Here is an 18318-nt window from a genome sequence, read left to right as displayed (position 1 = left end):
ACATCCAAAATATCCATGAACTCCACACTTGAAAAGGAAGCATTTGGAGGAGTGAAGTTTGTCACCATCCTGAAGAGCCAGCCAAGTAGGTAACAACGCTCATTAACTGATTAAAAACAAACTTGCTAGCAGCTAAAAATGTTTTACAGCAATTCAAAACCAACCACTCACAAAACAAAGAGAAAAAAAACGGCAAATAGAAAATCACAGATTGATTACCACCAAGGGTTCCTTTTCAGCATAAAAATGCAGATAACCTGTTATCATTAAATTGCTACTATATGGATACAAGCACTTTTCATTTTAGTTAGGATTAAGTACAATTGTTTTCCTATATGCGCCAGTTAAATATAATGGGCTTAACTTACAGAACCTTATGTCAAGAGAACTAAATTTCACGAGCTTCCAAATAATATACAATTTTGTTGTAACTTTAAAAAAAAAGAAAACTCAAAGGTAGAGAAGTAATAAAAAGATAAGATGATGATATTTTACAATATAAATAAGGAGAAGACTTAGTATTCTCCAAGCTATTAAATATACTGCCTTAATTCTTGTAGCTATAGGAATGATTACAAACAAATGTTGGCAAAACTAGATAACCTCTGCTCATCTAAAATTACCTGGACACATTTAAACAGGATTTCAAGAAAGGATTCAGATAAAAACTGGAAAAAAAAAAGCCTTTGTAAAGGTTGTGTAACTGATTCTAGGTACTGTTATGATCATCATGAACAAATGTGATAATTAACACAGTTGCACTAAGAAAATTGAAGTCTGGCCTCACAATCTAGCATAAGCAGAACTGTGTACAGTTTTAAGGAAGGGTCATTTGATTCGTAGGTTTTTAAATGATCTTTGGGAATGAGCTACTGGATAAGAGTTCACTGAAACAACAGCAATATGATATCCCATTTTCACATGTGTCTAGTAAATAGGCATGTTTATAATTTGGAAGATCTTAGATCACGAAGATTAGAAATCTTCAAAATAATAATAGTAATAATAACTTTAAAACTATAGACTTTCTAAATAATGCCAACAAATAACCAAAGTGTCTCGGACTGAATTTCAATTCTTTTTATCTATCTATCTATCTATCTATCTTTTAAAGTCTTTTATAAAACCTATCTCTATATTCTAGAGAGAGTGACATTGGCCTGAAAAGATGTATTTTTATGAAGCCATGTGAAACTTCTAAGTACTTGAAACTTTTAGTCCAATGTAGTATTCTGCAGTATTGTATACTGTACTATCAGCCTGAATGTGTGTTAAGAAAAAAAGAGTCTAAGCTAGTGCTAACTTTAGACCATTTATTTTAAAACTGCTTTGTGAGTAAAAAGACTAGCTGGGTGATTTCGTCTCTGGTATCCACAGCACACACAGTGCTGAAGTGACCAAACCTGTAAGGGTCAATCTAAGTAATAACTTACAGGAATAACTGAGATATGTCTCTAATGTATCCAGTCAGATAAGCAACACATATTAACCTCCTAATGTATTTAAAAATTAACAGGCAACTTTCTTAATTGAGAGACTACTATGCATAAGGCACTGTGCTAACTTCTATAGAAAAGAGTAACTAATATTTCTTGAATTATTTCTTGAAATGTGTTAGGCAGTATGACAGGAGCTTTAGCTAAAGTTATTTTATTAATCCTCACAACAACCCCAAGAGACAAGTACCAACTTTCCCTTATTTACCAATGAGGAAGTGAAGGCTAATACACAACACAGCCGATATAAATCCAAGCCTGTTCATTTGTGTGCTATCCTTGGGCTGCAGAGATTATGTCATTTCCCCTACCCTCAAGGAGATTCCAGTCACACAGGGGAGATAAGATGAACACAGGTAAGGGAGTCTTGGTAAAACAAGATAGGAAGTGATAAAGCCTTCCTTGTTTTTAAAGAAGAAATTACTCCTGGATAAAAAGGGTCATTTGGTTTGGAAGAGTGATTGCACTGTCACCATGCTAATAGTAACCCTGACCCAAGAAAAGTTCAACTTGGACATGAAAAGCAAATTGTGTATCTTTAAATGATCTCATTGGGATTTACAAAGATTTTTGCACCTTTTAACCAAATGAACTATGAGTAGTCTGTTTATACATACTCCGCTATAAAATCTTTTAAAAAGAATATCTACTTTTCTCCTTGATTGCTCACAGGATAAAAGGGGAAAAAATGAACATTACTAGGGTCTGATACATAGCTGATAATTCCAGATATACAACAGAGCGATGTATTCTGATGTAGGACACATGGCACCATGAGTATGGAATTCACGAAACTGCAGAACCATATTGGGAATTCGCCAACACATCTAGTAAACAAGTGAACAAGTCCCTGCTAAAAGATCACTCTGGGCCAGGTCAACAGGGAGACACACCCTCCAGTCAAGTCCTGCCATGAACACATCTTCTGAACTGCTATCCTCAAATGAAATGCATTACTACTGAGTAATTACCATTTCAATTATATCCCTCACAAACAGAGCAGGTTTATTTGTGATTCGCTTTAATTAGGGTAATTTTAGTTTCATTTCTTTAGTAATTGATTTGAATACAACAGAATTAATAATTGCCTCATACTTGCACACACATTTCTTTTCAAACAAGGACTATCTGACAGCACTCAGACAGATGAAGAATAAAAATATCTAGTCAATGATGGAGATATCTTGTGTTTTATTGGCAATGCTTTTCACTCTTTCTTTTTACTATTATTAAAATTGTTGATTAAAAGCAGTCTCACAGCATGTCCTTCCTAGAAGACTATTTAATATAACATGTTTGTGGGATCTATTTCTCAGTTACTTGATTCAAGTTTTGTCTTATACTCTTTTTATCTAACAATAAAATAACAGCTACCATTCTGGTTTACTTACCATGTGCCAGTCACCATTCTGGAGACTTTATGTATATTCTTTCCAAAGCTCAGCACTCCTCTGACAAGGCAGATATTAACGTAACTGTTTTACAAACTGAGATGCCAAGAGATGAACTATCTGGCTAGGGGGTCACAGATTTGACATACAATACCAGGGCTCACTTTTTTATACTATGGAGGAAGGGGAAGGGGAAAATTTATTCAATCCTGTAATTTTTTAAAAAATATATGCTTATTATTTTCTAGTGACAAATAAAATGCTTAAGTACTGCCAGGAAGAATAAAGTCCTCAGGGACTGCTTAAATAAATATTTAAGCTCAAATTTTAATAAGCACATTATATGTTAGATGTGAAAGTATTTCAAATAGCGTAAAGTGTCTTAAAAATAAAATGTTACTTAGGCTTAAATAATAGGCTTAAAAACAGTTTGTTTTCTTAAGCAAGTTAAACATATACCCTGATCTTGTTTTTATTATTTATGGGCTTAGCAAACCTTTCATTCAACAATAATACACATGTAAACTTCATCTCATGTCTGATAAATTTTAACTGCAGTATTATCAGAAGGTTAATTTTAGAAGAGTGTTCTAGTGGGTAAAAGCCAACTTGGGAATTCTAAATCTCTGACAGAGTATGATCTTAAGAAAGTCTTTTAAAACACTCAGTGCTTGTGTCTTAGTTACTTCAGGGGGAAAATGGAAAAACAACAGATCAGAGAACAAAAACTGGATGCAAAACCCCATCTCATCTGCTCAATATCAAGTTCCTTCTTCATTGCCACCTCCCAAGAGGAAGGAAGGAAGGAAGGAAGGAAGGAAGGAAGGAAGGAAGGAAGGAAGGAAGGAAGGAAGGAAGAAAGAAAGAAAAGAAAAGAAAAGAGAAGAGCAGAGAAAGTTCTTACTGTTTCCCTAACTCCCTAATCCCTTTCCCACTGAAGTAAAAAGGCAGCTGAGGGACAAGACCAAAGTTTACTGCATTGGTGATAATTCAGAAATACAACCAGTTAAGGTATCTCTCACACACAGTATACTACACAGTCACTTTTGCAAAAGAGAAAAGGAATAGATTAGTCCAAAGTGGGGCCATCAGTAATGCCACTGTTTATGACAGCAAGCAATCTATTCTAGGTTCTACCAACCTCTATTACTGCTCCCATCGGCTCATCTTCCTAGACTGAAACCCGTAGTACTCCAGTTCTTCTAACCAGTCCACCCCAATCGTCTACTCTCTGGCTTTCAGATATGTGAAGAAGTAAACTTCTTTCTACTGAATCTCAGTATTTATCACCAGAAACCATTCTAATCTTATTGCCACATCCCTCATCATTCAAACACGCAGCTTCTTTAATTAGCTTATAAATTCAGATCTTTATACTTTCTGAAAGAAGCAAAAAGGAGGGAAAGATCCTATTTTCCATTTGCCCTATTCCTCTCTGGTGGATCCAGGAACTCTAGTGGGTTCTGTGCCTTGCCCCTCACTCCTGCATTCAGCATTTTTATTTTCTTTCTTCTTGAACTAGCTCTCTTCTGTGTTCCCTTACACTTCACACCTCTGCTCTTCCCATTCATATGCCTCAAGTTATTTTCACAGGTCCTACTCCCATTAGCAACAAACCACAGTTGTCTTGCTAAAAACGGTATATCCTTAAAAGATTTAATGTAAACATTAGCAACACTCAGTGGAGTTTTAAATTGATGGACATGAAAAAGAGACTAAAGCACTTTTTAAAGTAATCTTGATTATCATACACAGGGTACAAGTTTTAACTCACTCTACTCAGATTTATTTTGGTATCATAATGCTATGTCTCCTTACCACTGCCAGAAGTACACTGATACGAACACTATTTACAGCATCTCCTGCTATGAGTGAATATCACTCATAAAAAAACGCACTTTATTATAGCAATTAATTCCACTGTATTATAGCAATTAATACCCTCTATCCAGACTAAATCTAAAATAATATTCAAAGAGTCTATAGACACCATTTGTATACCAGAATACCCCTGGCTTCAGTATTTATCATTAATGGCAGTAATCCATTTTCATGACTCTATAACATCACTGAAATTTCAAGGATAAACCCATGAGATCAGAGCTATGACTAGCTCTTTTACAGAAAAGCTTCAGACTTTATTTCTTTGAGAAGATGCCTGAATTAGGGTGTTTTGTTTTGTTTTGTTTTTAATTACGCAAGTAAAAGATCTTTTGGGAAAGATCCAAATAATACAGAACTATTTGGGATAAATGATAAAATGCCCTGTTTACCCTCCCATACTCCAACATGAACTCTATCAATAGTGTGATATTTCTTTCATATTCCTTATTCTTTGCATTCACACATATGCACATACACAAGTGTGCTCACAAGTTTAAAAACACGTTTTTAAAAGACATATGGCACTTTCTTGTACATACAGTTGTATGAAAGCAATTGTTTAGTTAACTAAAGCTTCTGATTTGCTGAAAAAATACTCTCTTCAAATTTGTTTCCAGCTATTGTACTCAAACTGTGAGACCAACTAAAGCTACACAAATTCATCAAAAATTTTATGCAAATAGCCTTACTATAATAATAATTTTGTAAAAAGAATTCACTTTAAATTGTGGGGGTTTTTTTCTTGGGGAGGGACAGAGGGGTGTTTCTTTTTTGTTTTTGTTTCCAAAAAATTGAATCCAAAAACTGTCATTAGGTCATTAATGTGTCATAGTTCAGACAGATGGTGGTGTGTAATTCATATTTTGAGAATTTAAAAACAGCAGACTCACAGAAAATATCTTTCTTTTTCTAGTTTTCAGTTATGTCCAAACAAAATCTATTACTGCTTTCAAATATTTTGTAGAACATTCAGCACTACAATAGAATTCATTTCATATTTCAAAACACTACGTTAGAATCAGTGTTTTTCAAGTGTTTGACTTTTAAAGTAATACCTAAAAATGACTACATATTACTTGTTATAATGTTTATTTTTTAAACAAGGATCTTTATGAAAATGACCATGACAGAAAATATTTCATACAGTTGTAGAAGAAATGACACCTCTTTAGAACTCAACCAGAAATTCTTAAAGTTAATTCAATGGAAGTAAAGCAATGTAGCACCTTAGCACTTCAAAATATGACCAAGCCCTGCATACTGATATCTTAGTAAGAAGACAGTAGAGTTGACACAGCTAGGTGTAATAAGAACTATAACTTCCATGATAATAAGAGAGCAATGACAAAAATGTCAAAGGTGTAGACACCCAGAATGTTAATTTATTAGAACGTGACTTTACACTGATTAATTATATGCTCCTCAAAATATCTGGAGTGCGTAAGAAAAGTTAATTGAAGCATTTCATTTTGTACATGCTACTAAAATTAGTTTTAAATAGGTGATAGAGAACTGATTTCAAAATTATAAGTATGTGGAATTCAATCTGTAAATTCTAAATATGCTATCTAACGATAATAGTAACGAAGATGATGATGGTGACCACAAAATATTCATGGAAACACTGACATTCACTTGATTCCACTGAACATGACGGTATAGAAAGTCAGAAAACTTAAAAGCTGTTTAGAATCTCAGAAATCACCTTTTGGGGGCTGGTTTGAAAATTACAAAATCTTTTTTAGAGTGAGGCATCGTTAAAAACAACATATACCCAAACAGAGAAAATCACAAGTAAGTTAGGATTTCAGAATTATTTCAATATCTAAAAACTTAAGTTTTCAAATTTCCTCAAATAGGTCGGAAACACCTTATTTAAATACATACATGCAATACAATCATATTTCCTTAATTCAACAAATAATTACTAGGGGCTGAAGAGATAGGGCATGGTCTTTTTCCTCAAAGATTCACATCTGGAAAATCTCCTGATTAGCCTCTTTGTAATCAATGTGTGGCCCCAAAATAAAGCTGTATGGGGTGGGGGGAGGTAGAGGGAAAGAGAAAATCTTAAGCCAGTGCAGAGTCCGAGCCCAAGGTAGGGCTCAATCTCATCACCCTGAGATCATGACCTGAGCCAAAATCAGGAGTTGAATGCTTAACCAACTGAGCCACCCAGGTGCCCCCACAAATATTCTTAAATTCACATTCAGTAATTAAGATCACCTTCCTTATTAACTAAACTAAAATACTATAATCTTCTATAAAATCTCATTTGCTATTGTCAGACTACTTCAATGATTTCATGAAACTGATGTAGTGTTTGTTCCTCTTGGCCTATAACGAGGAGCACTTCTAGATCCCCAACTAACTTAAGGTATTTTTCGTGGGTGCCAGTACTATTTCCCATCTTCATTTAAAACTGATTTTAAGACCTCTTAAATTGCTAACCCTATCACCTATCAACATTTCTTTGAATACCATTTCTTATGGTAACAGTAGTTGGGGTATCCTTATAGGCATTACAAGGTTGCTTTTATAGGGTTAGGTTATAAAATCAACAATTAACAAATCTAAAGCAGGAATGTAAAATAACACTAAAGTAAATGAGTCGATCCTAGGCCAGGAAAATTGGCTGTAACCTGATTATATGTATTTAATATAAGTTAAAGACTGAATCTGTAGGATTTAACCTCCAAGGGGAAAAAAAAATGACTCCCAGAAGTATTTTGGCTGCATATATATCTACAGAATCTAAATCCATGTCCATTCAGGGGAGAAGGAATTAGACAAAGGACTTAACAGTAATGATACAAATGGCAATGCTATCTCTATTGTGATGCCACTAAACATTTGAATTATATAATGAACTCCTTTTGTTCAGATTCCTTGCTCACCAAGTGACCTTTGCTGATCACCCAAAATGATCTCCTCAAGCCAACTGGAGTGATCCAGATTCTCTATTAGTTGGTTGGGGTTTTTTGTTTTATTTATTTATTTATTTATTTATTTATTTATTTATTTATAAGATTTATTTATTTGACAGAGAGAGAGACAACGAGAGAGGGACCACAAGCAGGGGGAGTAGAAGAAGAAGCAGGATTCCCACGGAGCAGGGAGCCGGATGCAGGGCTCGATCCATCATGACCTGAGCTGAAGGCAGATGCTTAACGACTAAGCCACCCAGGCACCCCTGTTTTATTTTTAATCAAGGTACAGACATAAATTGGCCTTCTGATTTTATACCAATTTTGTAAACTTGTTTAATGTAAGTCAATCCTGAGATATGAGATATGGATCCGCTCTAAGTCTGCTGCCAATCAAGTTTCAGAACTTTGCAAGGCTTATGGCCAAATCCTACGTTATAAAAATTTTCTTTTTTTTTTTAATTTTTTAAGAGATTTTACCTAATTATCTGAAAGAGAGAGAGCACAAGCAGGGGGAGCAGCAGAGGGAGAGGGAGAAGCAGACTCCCCTCTGAGTAGGGAACAGGACGTGGGGCTCCAATTCCAGGACATGACCTGGGCCGAAGGCAGACACTTAACCAATTAACTGACTGAGCCAACCAGGTGCCCCTATATAAATTTTTCTTGGGGAAATGTTATCCTTTGGGAACCTATCTTAGAAGCTTGTTGCATTTTTTGCTCTGTTTCATTGTACATCTTCAAATTTATACACTTTTGAACACCTCTTGGTGGTAAAAGGTGAGAAGCAATTATTCATCTATAATGGATATAATTCATGGTAAGTATACCACACCTTTTTGCTTCTAAATGTAATAGGATTATTAATATCTCAAATAAAATATGGATTCATTTGGACCCTGAAAGACAACATCTCTCTCTACAAACCCTAACATATTCTTCATGCCCCAGCATCAGCAGTGCATCACACAAAGTAACTCCTTAATAAATGTTTACTGGATCAATGATTGAAAGATGAAAAATATCTCTCTAGAGAGTTCTGAATCTCCATATACAGGAAATCTCAGATGAAGTATTTCTATCATTAACATTCATTTGGAATTCTATAGTGTCTTGGGTAATCAGCACTTACATTTTTAAGATGGAGCTCTGAAATAGGTATTTTGAAATAATAAATATATTAATTAGGATGTTTTTTAAATCATACGATATCATACTCTAGGTAATTTTACCCCAACAGGTACAATGTTATAAACTTTAAAAAAAATTAAGTAGGGACTAAATCATTTTCAAATAATATATATCATGTATGTATATTTATCCTAAAGTTTTCAAAAAAGCTCTGGACAAAAGTATTAAGTATCTTGGCTATTAATGTGGCAGAACTGGCCAGCATGTAAATAACAAATCATTCCTTGGGGCACCTGGGTGGCTCAGTCGTTAAGCGTCTGTCTTCGGCTCAGCTCATGATCCCAGGGTCCTGGGATTGAGCCCTGCATCAGGCTCCCTGCTTTGCAGGGAGCTGGCTTCTACCTCTCCTCCCCCTCTCTCACTGTGTCTCCTTCTCTCTCTCTCAAATAAACAAATCATTCCTCATATATTTTAAATTATGTATTTATAAAGAAATAGGTGTAAAGACAAATCATTACAGTAGAATCACTGGAGCATATGGTATACATTAGCTTTATGATTTTTTTTAATAAATAACCTTAAGTTAACATATGAAATATGCCACAAAAAGTTAAAGAGAAGGGCTGGTATATTTTGTTCAAAATTCGGTAAGTCAATCATATCAACTAATCCAACTTCTGAGACCAGCATAAAAGGACTCCATTAAGCAGAGAGAGGTCACCAAAACCTGTACTCATACATTTCAATACAGAATTTTGATTTAATCAGGCAACAAGGAAAATAAAGTCACTGATCAAATGCTGGGACTTACTTATGGAAGAATTTCTTAGAAATACTAAACCATTGTTAAAGACAGTAGCAAAGTAACCAAATCACAATCTGCCTAATAAGATTTCACTAATTAGGAAAGTTCACACTCTAGTCTAATCTGTCCAGAAGCCTGACTGCTGTCTTCTCCCATATTCTACAGGTGATCCAAACTCTCTGGATCCAGAGTCAAACCAAAGTAAATCTTTTCCTGGAAACCTCTCCAATATTTCCTATCCTCCCTGATGGAACCTACCGCCATTTTGTCCAATAATCCAGGTATCGCCCTCCTGAACTTCCTCTTCTCCTTAACCCTACTCTCCCAGTCCTGTGCACTTACAGCTATGAAGCATTTCCTAAACCCTTCTCTTCCTTTTTGCCCCCACGACCACTAGCTCTCACAACTTCTCACTCCACCGTTGCAAGAGCTGTTAAAAGTACTCCTGCCTCTAGACAGGTTCCCATCCACAATCCTTTTTCCCCACAGCACAGCCAGTGGGACCCCATGACCATCAAAAGACAGAAGTCATCTGCTTTGTTAATTCCCTTGGCTTCCTTGAAAATGAAATAAAAGTTTTCTCCTCTATGAGATACACCATTATCTTGCCCTGACTAAATTGTCCAGGGTCATCTCTGGCCTCAAATCCTAGGCACCAACCTCACACTCTGAAATACCAACCTGCTTTCATTTCACAGAACATATGTTATGTCCCAGCTCCCACTATGGATACATCCTCTATACTGAAAAAGCCTTCCACTTCTCTCTTAAATCCTATTCCTTCAGTAAGTTTCAGCTCAAGCAGCCTCTCCCTGTAGGAAGATTTCCTGAACTAGTACCACTGTTCACTCCCCATAATAATCAGAACACTAAACATGCCATAGTATAATGCCCTGCTTAAATGTCTTTCAAACTAGAGCATGAGCTCCTGGAGGACGGTGCACTATTCACCTTTGGATTCGCCTTGCAGTGCCTGATGCATTAAAGGTAGCCCATAAATTTGCTGAATTATCAATTAAAATGATACAGCAACATGGCAAACAGCTAGAAGTGATAATTATATATGTTATGCTTACTTCAAATTTAAAACAAATAAATTACCCCAAAATGTACAAATAGCAACAATCAGGCCTACAATGTGATTAGGTATCATCAAATAAGAATTTATGGTACTACCAGAAGCATCAAGAGAGGTGAAATTTTAGATGCAGACCTTCTAAGAAAGAATTGATTATAGATATGAATAGGTCTATCTATTAAGGGAACTTTTTCTTTTACCATTCTTAACGACTGGTATCTTTGGAGCACCAAAGGTAAGCAATGATTTTCTTTACATACAACCAAAAACACAAAAGTATACTCAGGAACACTGAAACCCAATAAAAGAATTTCTAACATATAGACAAATTCTACTTCTTTGTTAACCAAAATCTTCACAGGTGTTAAATAACAAAAAAGCTTTTCTTTAATTTTTATTTTAAATTATTAGAAATCCCTGTCTCGGTTCCACATAGTAAAAAGGAAAGAGCAAAAGACCTGAATTTCAAACAGAAATGGATTTGAAAACAAACTCTTTTTATTATGAGTCACTGATCGATGATAAAGTGACTTGGCTGCTCTGAGGGTCAGCAACAGTGATTCTTTATTGGGTCTAAGCAAGCACCAGGAACCGTGCTAAGTATTTTGTGTACATTACTACATTTAAACCTCACAGCAGTTCACTGAAGTAGGTATAGCTTATCCCTATTCTACAGATAAGGAAACTGGAGCTCAGAGACATGAAGTAACATGCCTAAGGTCACACAGCAAGTTGATGGCAAAGCAGGAATTCTAACACAGGCGTGTATAACTCCAAAGCCAATCTTTTTAACCCTGTACTCTATCTGTTGCTTCTGTGCCTCAGTTTTCTGTATTATAAAATGGAGTATGGACTCCATGCTCAGCTTGGAGTCTGCTTGGGGTTCTCTCTCTCCCACTCCCTCTGTTCCTCTCCCCACTCTCTTGCACTCCCCTCCTCGCTCTCTAAAATAAAATAAATGAATGAATAAATAAATAAATAAATAAAATCTTTTTAAAAAATGGAATAACTACTTCCCTCACAGAGCTATTGTGGAGACTAAGTGAAATAACATGGATGCATCTAGCACAGTGCTGGACTTCCTATACATGCTCAATAAATTATGTCCCCCATCCTTTTCTCACTCCAGGGCTGATTAAACGTTTATAATAAGGAATATATAGTTCCTAAATACTCCTTACCTCTTTCAAAGCATAGATATTCTGAGTCTTGATTAATTCCAAAAGGAAAATATTACCAGACCAATAAATACATTTGACCTAAACAGATATAAAGGAAAAAAAAATCAAAGAAAAACAACACATTCTACCAATTTTATGACTGTGCCCCTGCTATTGATCTTTCAGAACATCATAAGATCAAAATATATCAATATTTAAAGTTAGGAGAAAAAAGCATGGGACCCAGAGATCTCAATTTATTACAGCTTGAAGGAAGACTCCCAAAAGAACCTAACCAATCATGTTACACTAAAAAAAATGTACTTCCAGTGGGGAAGACAGATTTGACAAAGACAGAAGCAATAAGGATAACACTCTACAACAGTAAGTTGCCTTGTTTGTTGAAGACAGGCCTTTATTCTTATGTTGAAGTAGCCTAAAAATGCCAGGAGGGGGAAATGAGGGGCAAATAAAACTACAGAGCAATTCTGCTGTTAATTCCTGCACATACATACTTCCTTTTTAGTTTCTTTTCTTTTTTTTTCCTTTTGGTTCATAACCATGACACTTTCCTTTGATAGGTGTAAAGAAGTCAAATCAAGCTTTTCTCTTAATTTCCCAATAAGTAAAAACTAAATGTATGTTAGGTATACACATAAGCCTAAGTACAATTCAAAACATAGTGAGTTTTTATATCAAGTCCATCTGGTGTTATATTAGGGTGTATCCCATGGAAATCCAACCAAGGGTGACTGCCAAACTAAGCTACAGAAGACAATTCAGAAAGCTGATGAGTCCCATAATATAAACGATATTTTTAAAAGTGCATGAGAGCATCTGCTTAACAAGATTATCTGCTATCACTCCACCCTCATAATAACCCTCCTCTACCTCTGTAATACAGTTTTGCCCTACCACATGGGTCAGTATTGGACATGACAGGCACCTTGAGACAATGATATTATAGAGAGATATCAGTTAAAGTGATCTAACTAAACCACAAGGTAATATCACAGTTTTATGCCCCAATCCTGACAACTCCATCCTTCTGTTAAGGGACCTAAAATGCCAACCGATTTCTTCAGACCTCCATTTCTACATAAGAAAAATGGAAATTATAATATAGTTCTGCTTCACTATGCTCTAAAAATGGAAACTCGCTAAGGAAAAAAAATGAATGTGAAGCACTCTGAAAAGAATAAACTAGATTCCCTGACCTGATTATTGGTCAGAGTCCTGTAAAACTAGAATTACTACTTCTTCCAATTCCATACATGCCACCTGGCCATCAAACTGGCTGGTAAATAGTATTGACTGCAAAGTTGATCCACGTAAAAAGTTTTAAAGTAATAGAAACAAAATCTGTGTCACAATGTATCTTCATCCCATTACCTATCTCCAAGGAAAATTTACTCATTGGCATTAGAAAAGTAGAAGATAAAGATTAATTTCGAATTTTTGAACCTTAATTTCTTAAAATAGTAAGCAGCATGTATAGATAGAACAGTTTGAAACCGATACTGAAGCCACTACGCAAGAACTGGAATTGAGCTAACCCAGAAAGAGAAGGAATCATCACAAAGTAAGTCTCATCTGATGGGCCAAAATACAATATGGATTATTTTTATATTGTTCTGTCTGAGTTGTCTGTCTCAGATTCTTAACTTCCAGAGTCTATTTTTAAAATCACTTAACACTGTGTATTTCCAGTAGCCATCAAGGCATATACTGTCATCCCTGACACCGAAGACTGTCAGCAGACTCAAGATGTAGAGTAATGATCTCAGGCAACAATGCCCATCTTCTTATCAAAGAGATCTTATTCCATAAGAAAAAGTCTAAAGTTCTCTACAAAAATTCATGCTAAAACATAGGAAATAATTACTGTAAAATGTTAAGATCGGCATTATCCTTTACTTTTTAAGATTTTTACCTTATATGCTAAATTTTAAAACCAAAAGCTGTCAGACATTATAACATTTTTTAGTTTTTCCCCCAAGTCGCCGATACTCTTTTCTAGCACTGTCAAATAATGATAGCTGCTGTCATTATTTTTTATACAATAGCTGGCAGCAAGTTGTACAGACAGCCTTCATCTGAGAATAGTCATCAAATAACCTAAACAAATGACTAGGACCTTGTGGTAAAACTGACCCCTTTCCTAAAACCAAAATAAGGGGGCTATCACAAGTTATTGATACTTTACTGCCAGAATGCTACTTTATTAAAAAAAAAAAATCAAAGGTTTTAATTCTTTTATTTTTTTTCTAAACTGTTTTAAAATAACTTTCTCCCTCTTAGACATACAGTCTTGTCCTCTCCTTGCTGCTCCTGGAGGCTATCTTACTCTATCATAAAGGTGTTCCCATTTACTTTTGGCTTGAATACTTCCAATCAAAATTGCAATTCTGTTTTTGGACGCAACAGCCCTTCAGGAAGTATATTTGAAGATATAAAAAAAATTGCAGAAAATAAACAAGCTATTTTCATTTGATAAAGTTCAACAATGCATTTAAATGGATTTAGGAAAACCAATCATCTCAGACACAAGTGATATGACAGCCCCCCCTCCCCGCAAATAATTCCAAGTTACAGAAAAATATCTGAATGACCAATTTTAGGTCTCTTATTCTAAGTAAGAGACAAGAGTCCCTCTTTAGCACTGTTTGCCTGGGCAATCTAAAATGCTGATATTCTCCTAGATCTAACAGAAAGGAAAAGTGGGTATCTTCTCCATCTAACACCAAAGTGGGTAACCTAGATACTGTAAAGAGAGGCTACGTAAAGGATGCAACAGACAACTCTGAAGTGAGAGCCAAATATTTCACCTGCAACTCTTCGGAAAAGAACACGAAAACACATGCAGCTTAGCCAAAAACCGTATTAACATGGAATTGCCACAGGCTAGTAAGTTTGGGGGAAAAACAAAACAAAACAAAACTCTACCAAACATAATTTTACTGTTGTTGGTTGGGTGAGAAAAGCTCAAATGTGAAAAGCACAACTCTTATTTGTTCAAATTGATCATGCCCCCACTCTGCGATGTTTACTTAAAATAAATGGGTGAACTGCTTTTTTGAAGACTACTTGCAAACCAGAATCAAATTCACAAGTAAAGGAGCCAATTAACAAGCATTTTCCTGCTGATATCCTAGTGGTGGCTAGGGAATGATAGCTAAAAGTCTATGATTATTCAAAGTTTCTGAAGTTTCCAAAGCTGATAGCTAAATACTAAGAGAAATTTTCCTATCAATCTATCTTTACTCTTTAGGAAATGAAACAAAAATTATCAGAGAAATAAAAATCTATTCTATCAAGGAACTAGTAACATTAAATGTTAAAATATAAAAATTATACTGCCTACACTGCAGAAGTAGTATAACTTTTGTCAAATTACAGCCAACTAGCCAAAAAATAAATTAATGTTACAAGATCCATCATAAAAGATTAACACTGTAATTTAATATACATTCAGTCACTCACTATTAATTTTTCTTTCTATGTGATAAAGGAATTTCAACAACTGCTTCCAGAATGAAATCTCCTGGGAAATACTTCCCATTAATAAAAAGAAAACTTTTACATAAGAAAATTCATATAGTTCAATCAAAATTTCAAGTCAAAGTTAGAATCACTTAAAGTTAACGAACTATAAAATGTATTCAATAATACTTTATATACTTTTGCTCATACTTCAGAAGTCTTTACTATTTACAAAGCTAGTAGCTTTATAATAAGCTCAAGTTTTGAGAACTATACGAGGGAACTGGAAAGAAGATTTGTTCTCTCTGGATAATCAGAATAACTTGAGAATATGTTCATAGTTTAGAAGCTGATTCAGTTTCCTTTACTTATTAAATCTTTGTTTAAAAAAAGGAAAGAAATTGCCTTTCCTTCACATATCACCCAAAGAGAAGACGTTTAAATTAAGTTATATTCCCATATAAGTCAGATGTCCTTTCTACACAAGAATATAACAAGGGAATAATAAGGGAAACACAAGATTTCAAATTACGGTTGAGGAAGAGTAACACAGCATTTGCACTTAATAACTAAACATTATAATTAAGAGAAAACAAACCATATTCTTAATGAAGTACTTGGTCTTCTGTCACGGACAGCATATAAGTTGCTCTTTTATTACACAAAAACAATGGTTACTACATCAATGAATGACTCTTTATCAAAAATAGTAGCCAAAACCTGTCTATTGCTGCAAGTTCAAAACATCCTTCCTAATTTTCACAGTTCTTCTCTGGACAGTCTAAAACAAAACGCTTTCACTTTGTTAGAGAAATGGATTTAAATCGGGTCCATAAATTTTCAATTACACTTCACTTACAACGCTTTGGAGGAGAAACGTGCACATAGTTAAAAAAAAAAAAAGTAACACTGCAATTCCACCACTGATGGATTAGTTTTGTACCAAGGCAATACAAAATTATTTCATTTTTTTTCCTGTGACGAGTCCTTTGGAAGTGACTTGTTTCCATATTCTTTTATCTAACAACAACAAATCTAGTCATAAACCTGGCAAGTCAAAACAATAACCAGCAAAGTCTAACATTTCTTACCTGATACAGGTAAGCACCAGCTCCCAAATGCCACCTTGGGATAGGTCAGACTAGTAAGCAGGCTCATGTTTTATGATACTAGAATGAACAGGAATAAATCTGTGTTGTTCTTTCTTTAGCAAAATCTATAGCAGCAGCTACACCACAACGTGAGAGGACCCCAAAGACCTAACAAATTCAAGTGTGTCGCTAGAGAAATAGGAAAAAAAAAAAATCATAAAATGAAGACTTACTGCTTGTCATGTGACCTGGTGAGGCGTGCTGTCCATTGGGTGTGCTTGAGGTGAGGTCAATTGCCATATTGGAGTGCTCCCTTTCAGGTGAAAGCTCATTGTCACCTGCTTTCACAAAATAAAACCTTTTGGTCTCTGTTCATTGTCACATAAAATCTAATTACCAACTTTGCTTCATACATGCAGAGACATGCATAGCCCTGAAATTTTAATGTAATACATTTTTCCCTTAAAAGAAAGTATGAGGAACTATAATTTAGAAATATATAGCAAATGAATGAAATGATAAGCCATGACCAGCCCACAAAAAAAAAAATTATAAAATTTGATTATCACAATAATCTTAACTGTAAAATAAGGGCAAGTGGAATAGTTGATTTCTAAAGTATTTTTCTTTTGAAAAAATAAGTTTTCTTTTAACATCTAATTTATCCATCAAGCATAGAGTATTTATAATGAGCATTTTCCAAAATGCTCCATCAGAGAGTTGGATGTTAAAAAGGAAAGTTGGCTAAAAAAAAAAGGTCAACTTAAGGAGCTTTCACATTATGTGTCAGAAAAATTAGGTTACAGAGTAGTATTTAGTACATGCCATATCGGTAGACATATATGTAACCTGACTTATTCTAAACTTAAGAGTAAAGTAAATGAAAAAACTCCAGTGCAAAAGTGTTGATCTGCTAAGCCACTTTCTACTGACTAACATACTATCATTAATAGAGTAGGTATATTCCTATATTTCCTTTGTTTTTCTTCTTTGCTAGTATTTTCTCAAACTCATTTAAAGGTGAAATTGTGAACAAACAGAAAATTAGAGTACAGAATTCTTGATGAAACCATAATTCAGAAAATAAAATACAGGTAACACAAACTTAATTTTATTACCAATAACAAATTAATGGAAATGAATACTTACACGTTATATAGCCATCAATAGCCTCTGTTTCCATAGTCAAAGTGCAGTGCTGCAATACAAAAGATGATACCCTTAACACAATGATTCCTTTCAGTATCTGCCATTAAATGCTTAACTTATTTGAAGCTCCAAGCGGTTAGCCCATGTTGCTGCTCCTGCAACCTGGGCCCAAGAAACATACTACAGTGTACTGTATGTGCTCATTTGCAAGTCACTGAACTCTTTCTGCAAATGATCTGATTCCTACTGGAGATAGGATAGGAAAGATAAGTGTGCTGTGAGATGGGCTATAGCGAGAAAGGAATAACTCTCTTAATCAGAATTTACTTCAAGAAAAAAATAGGAAGGTACACCTCAAATGTGCCAGCTTTCACTGGGATTTAAGTATTTTACCATTCATTACTTCCCACAATCACACTGCAGTTTGAGGACTTCCCTGGTATACAGATAGCTCTATTCACAATTGTTGCAAGTTGGTTCATCATGTTCTAATGGGGCGGGGAGGACAAACAAACATAAGAAAACAAAACAAAACAAAAATTTAGTGCCCAAGTGTGTCTCGAAGGTCTCTGCAGCAGTCACCCTACTCCCAGACTTGTATTGACATTTTAGCCTACACTAAGTTCTGTGTAAGCACCTGTTCAATGTAACCTTAATTTCCTGCCAGACCAAGGTTGGATACAAATGCCAAGCCAACTTAATACATTCTGATTTTGAAAATTTCAT

At 35.0% G+C, this 18318-nt stretch overlaps 1 protein-coding gene across 8 annotated transcripts in view; it reads right to left on the bottom strand.

The window, feature by feature from the left end:
• IKZF2 (IKAROS family zinc finger 2) overlaps nt 1-18318 on the bottom strand; it is a 150003-nt gene that overhangs the window by 128663 nt on the left and 3022 nt on the right. For 6 of the 8 annotated variants that reach the window (XM_028112145.2, XM_028112149.2, XM_028112147.2 and 3 more), the window contains 2 exons: nt 17593-17641; nt 16677-16781 (listed from right to left, as the gene is read on the bottom strand). In XM_028112145.2, the coding sequence (XP_027967946.1) occupies nt 16677-16781; nt 17593-17641 (154 nt within the window). Of the gene's footprint in view, nt 1-16443; nt 16599-16676; nt 16782-17592; nt 17642-17985; nt 18045-18318 lie in introns of those variants that run through there. The other 2 variants (XM_028112146.2, XM_028112153.2) reach the window with 2 other exon arrangements.

The sequence above is a fragment of the Eumetopias jubatus genome, unplaced genomic scaffold (genome assembly GCF_037043125.1).
Source record: "Eumetopias jubatus isolate StellerSeaLion01/CBP00866 unplaced genomic scaffold, mEumJub1_p1.0 scaffold_3, whole genome shotgun sequence".
NCBI lineage: Eukaryota > Metazoa > Chordata > Mammalia > Carnivora > Otariidae > Eumetopias > Eumetopias jubatus.
Note: the sequence above shows the minus strand (reverse complement) of the source record. Positions and strands in the feature narration are given on the sequence as shown.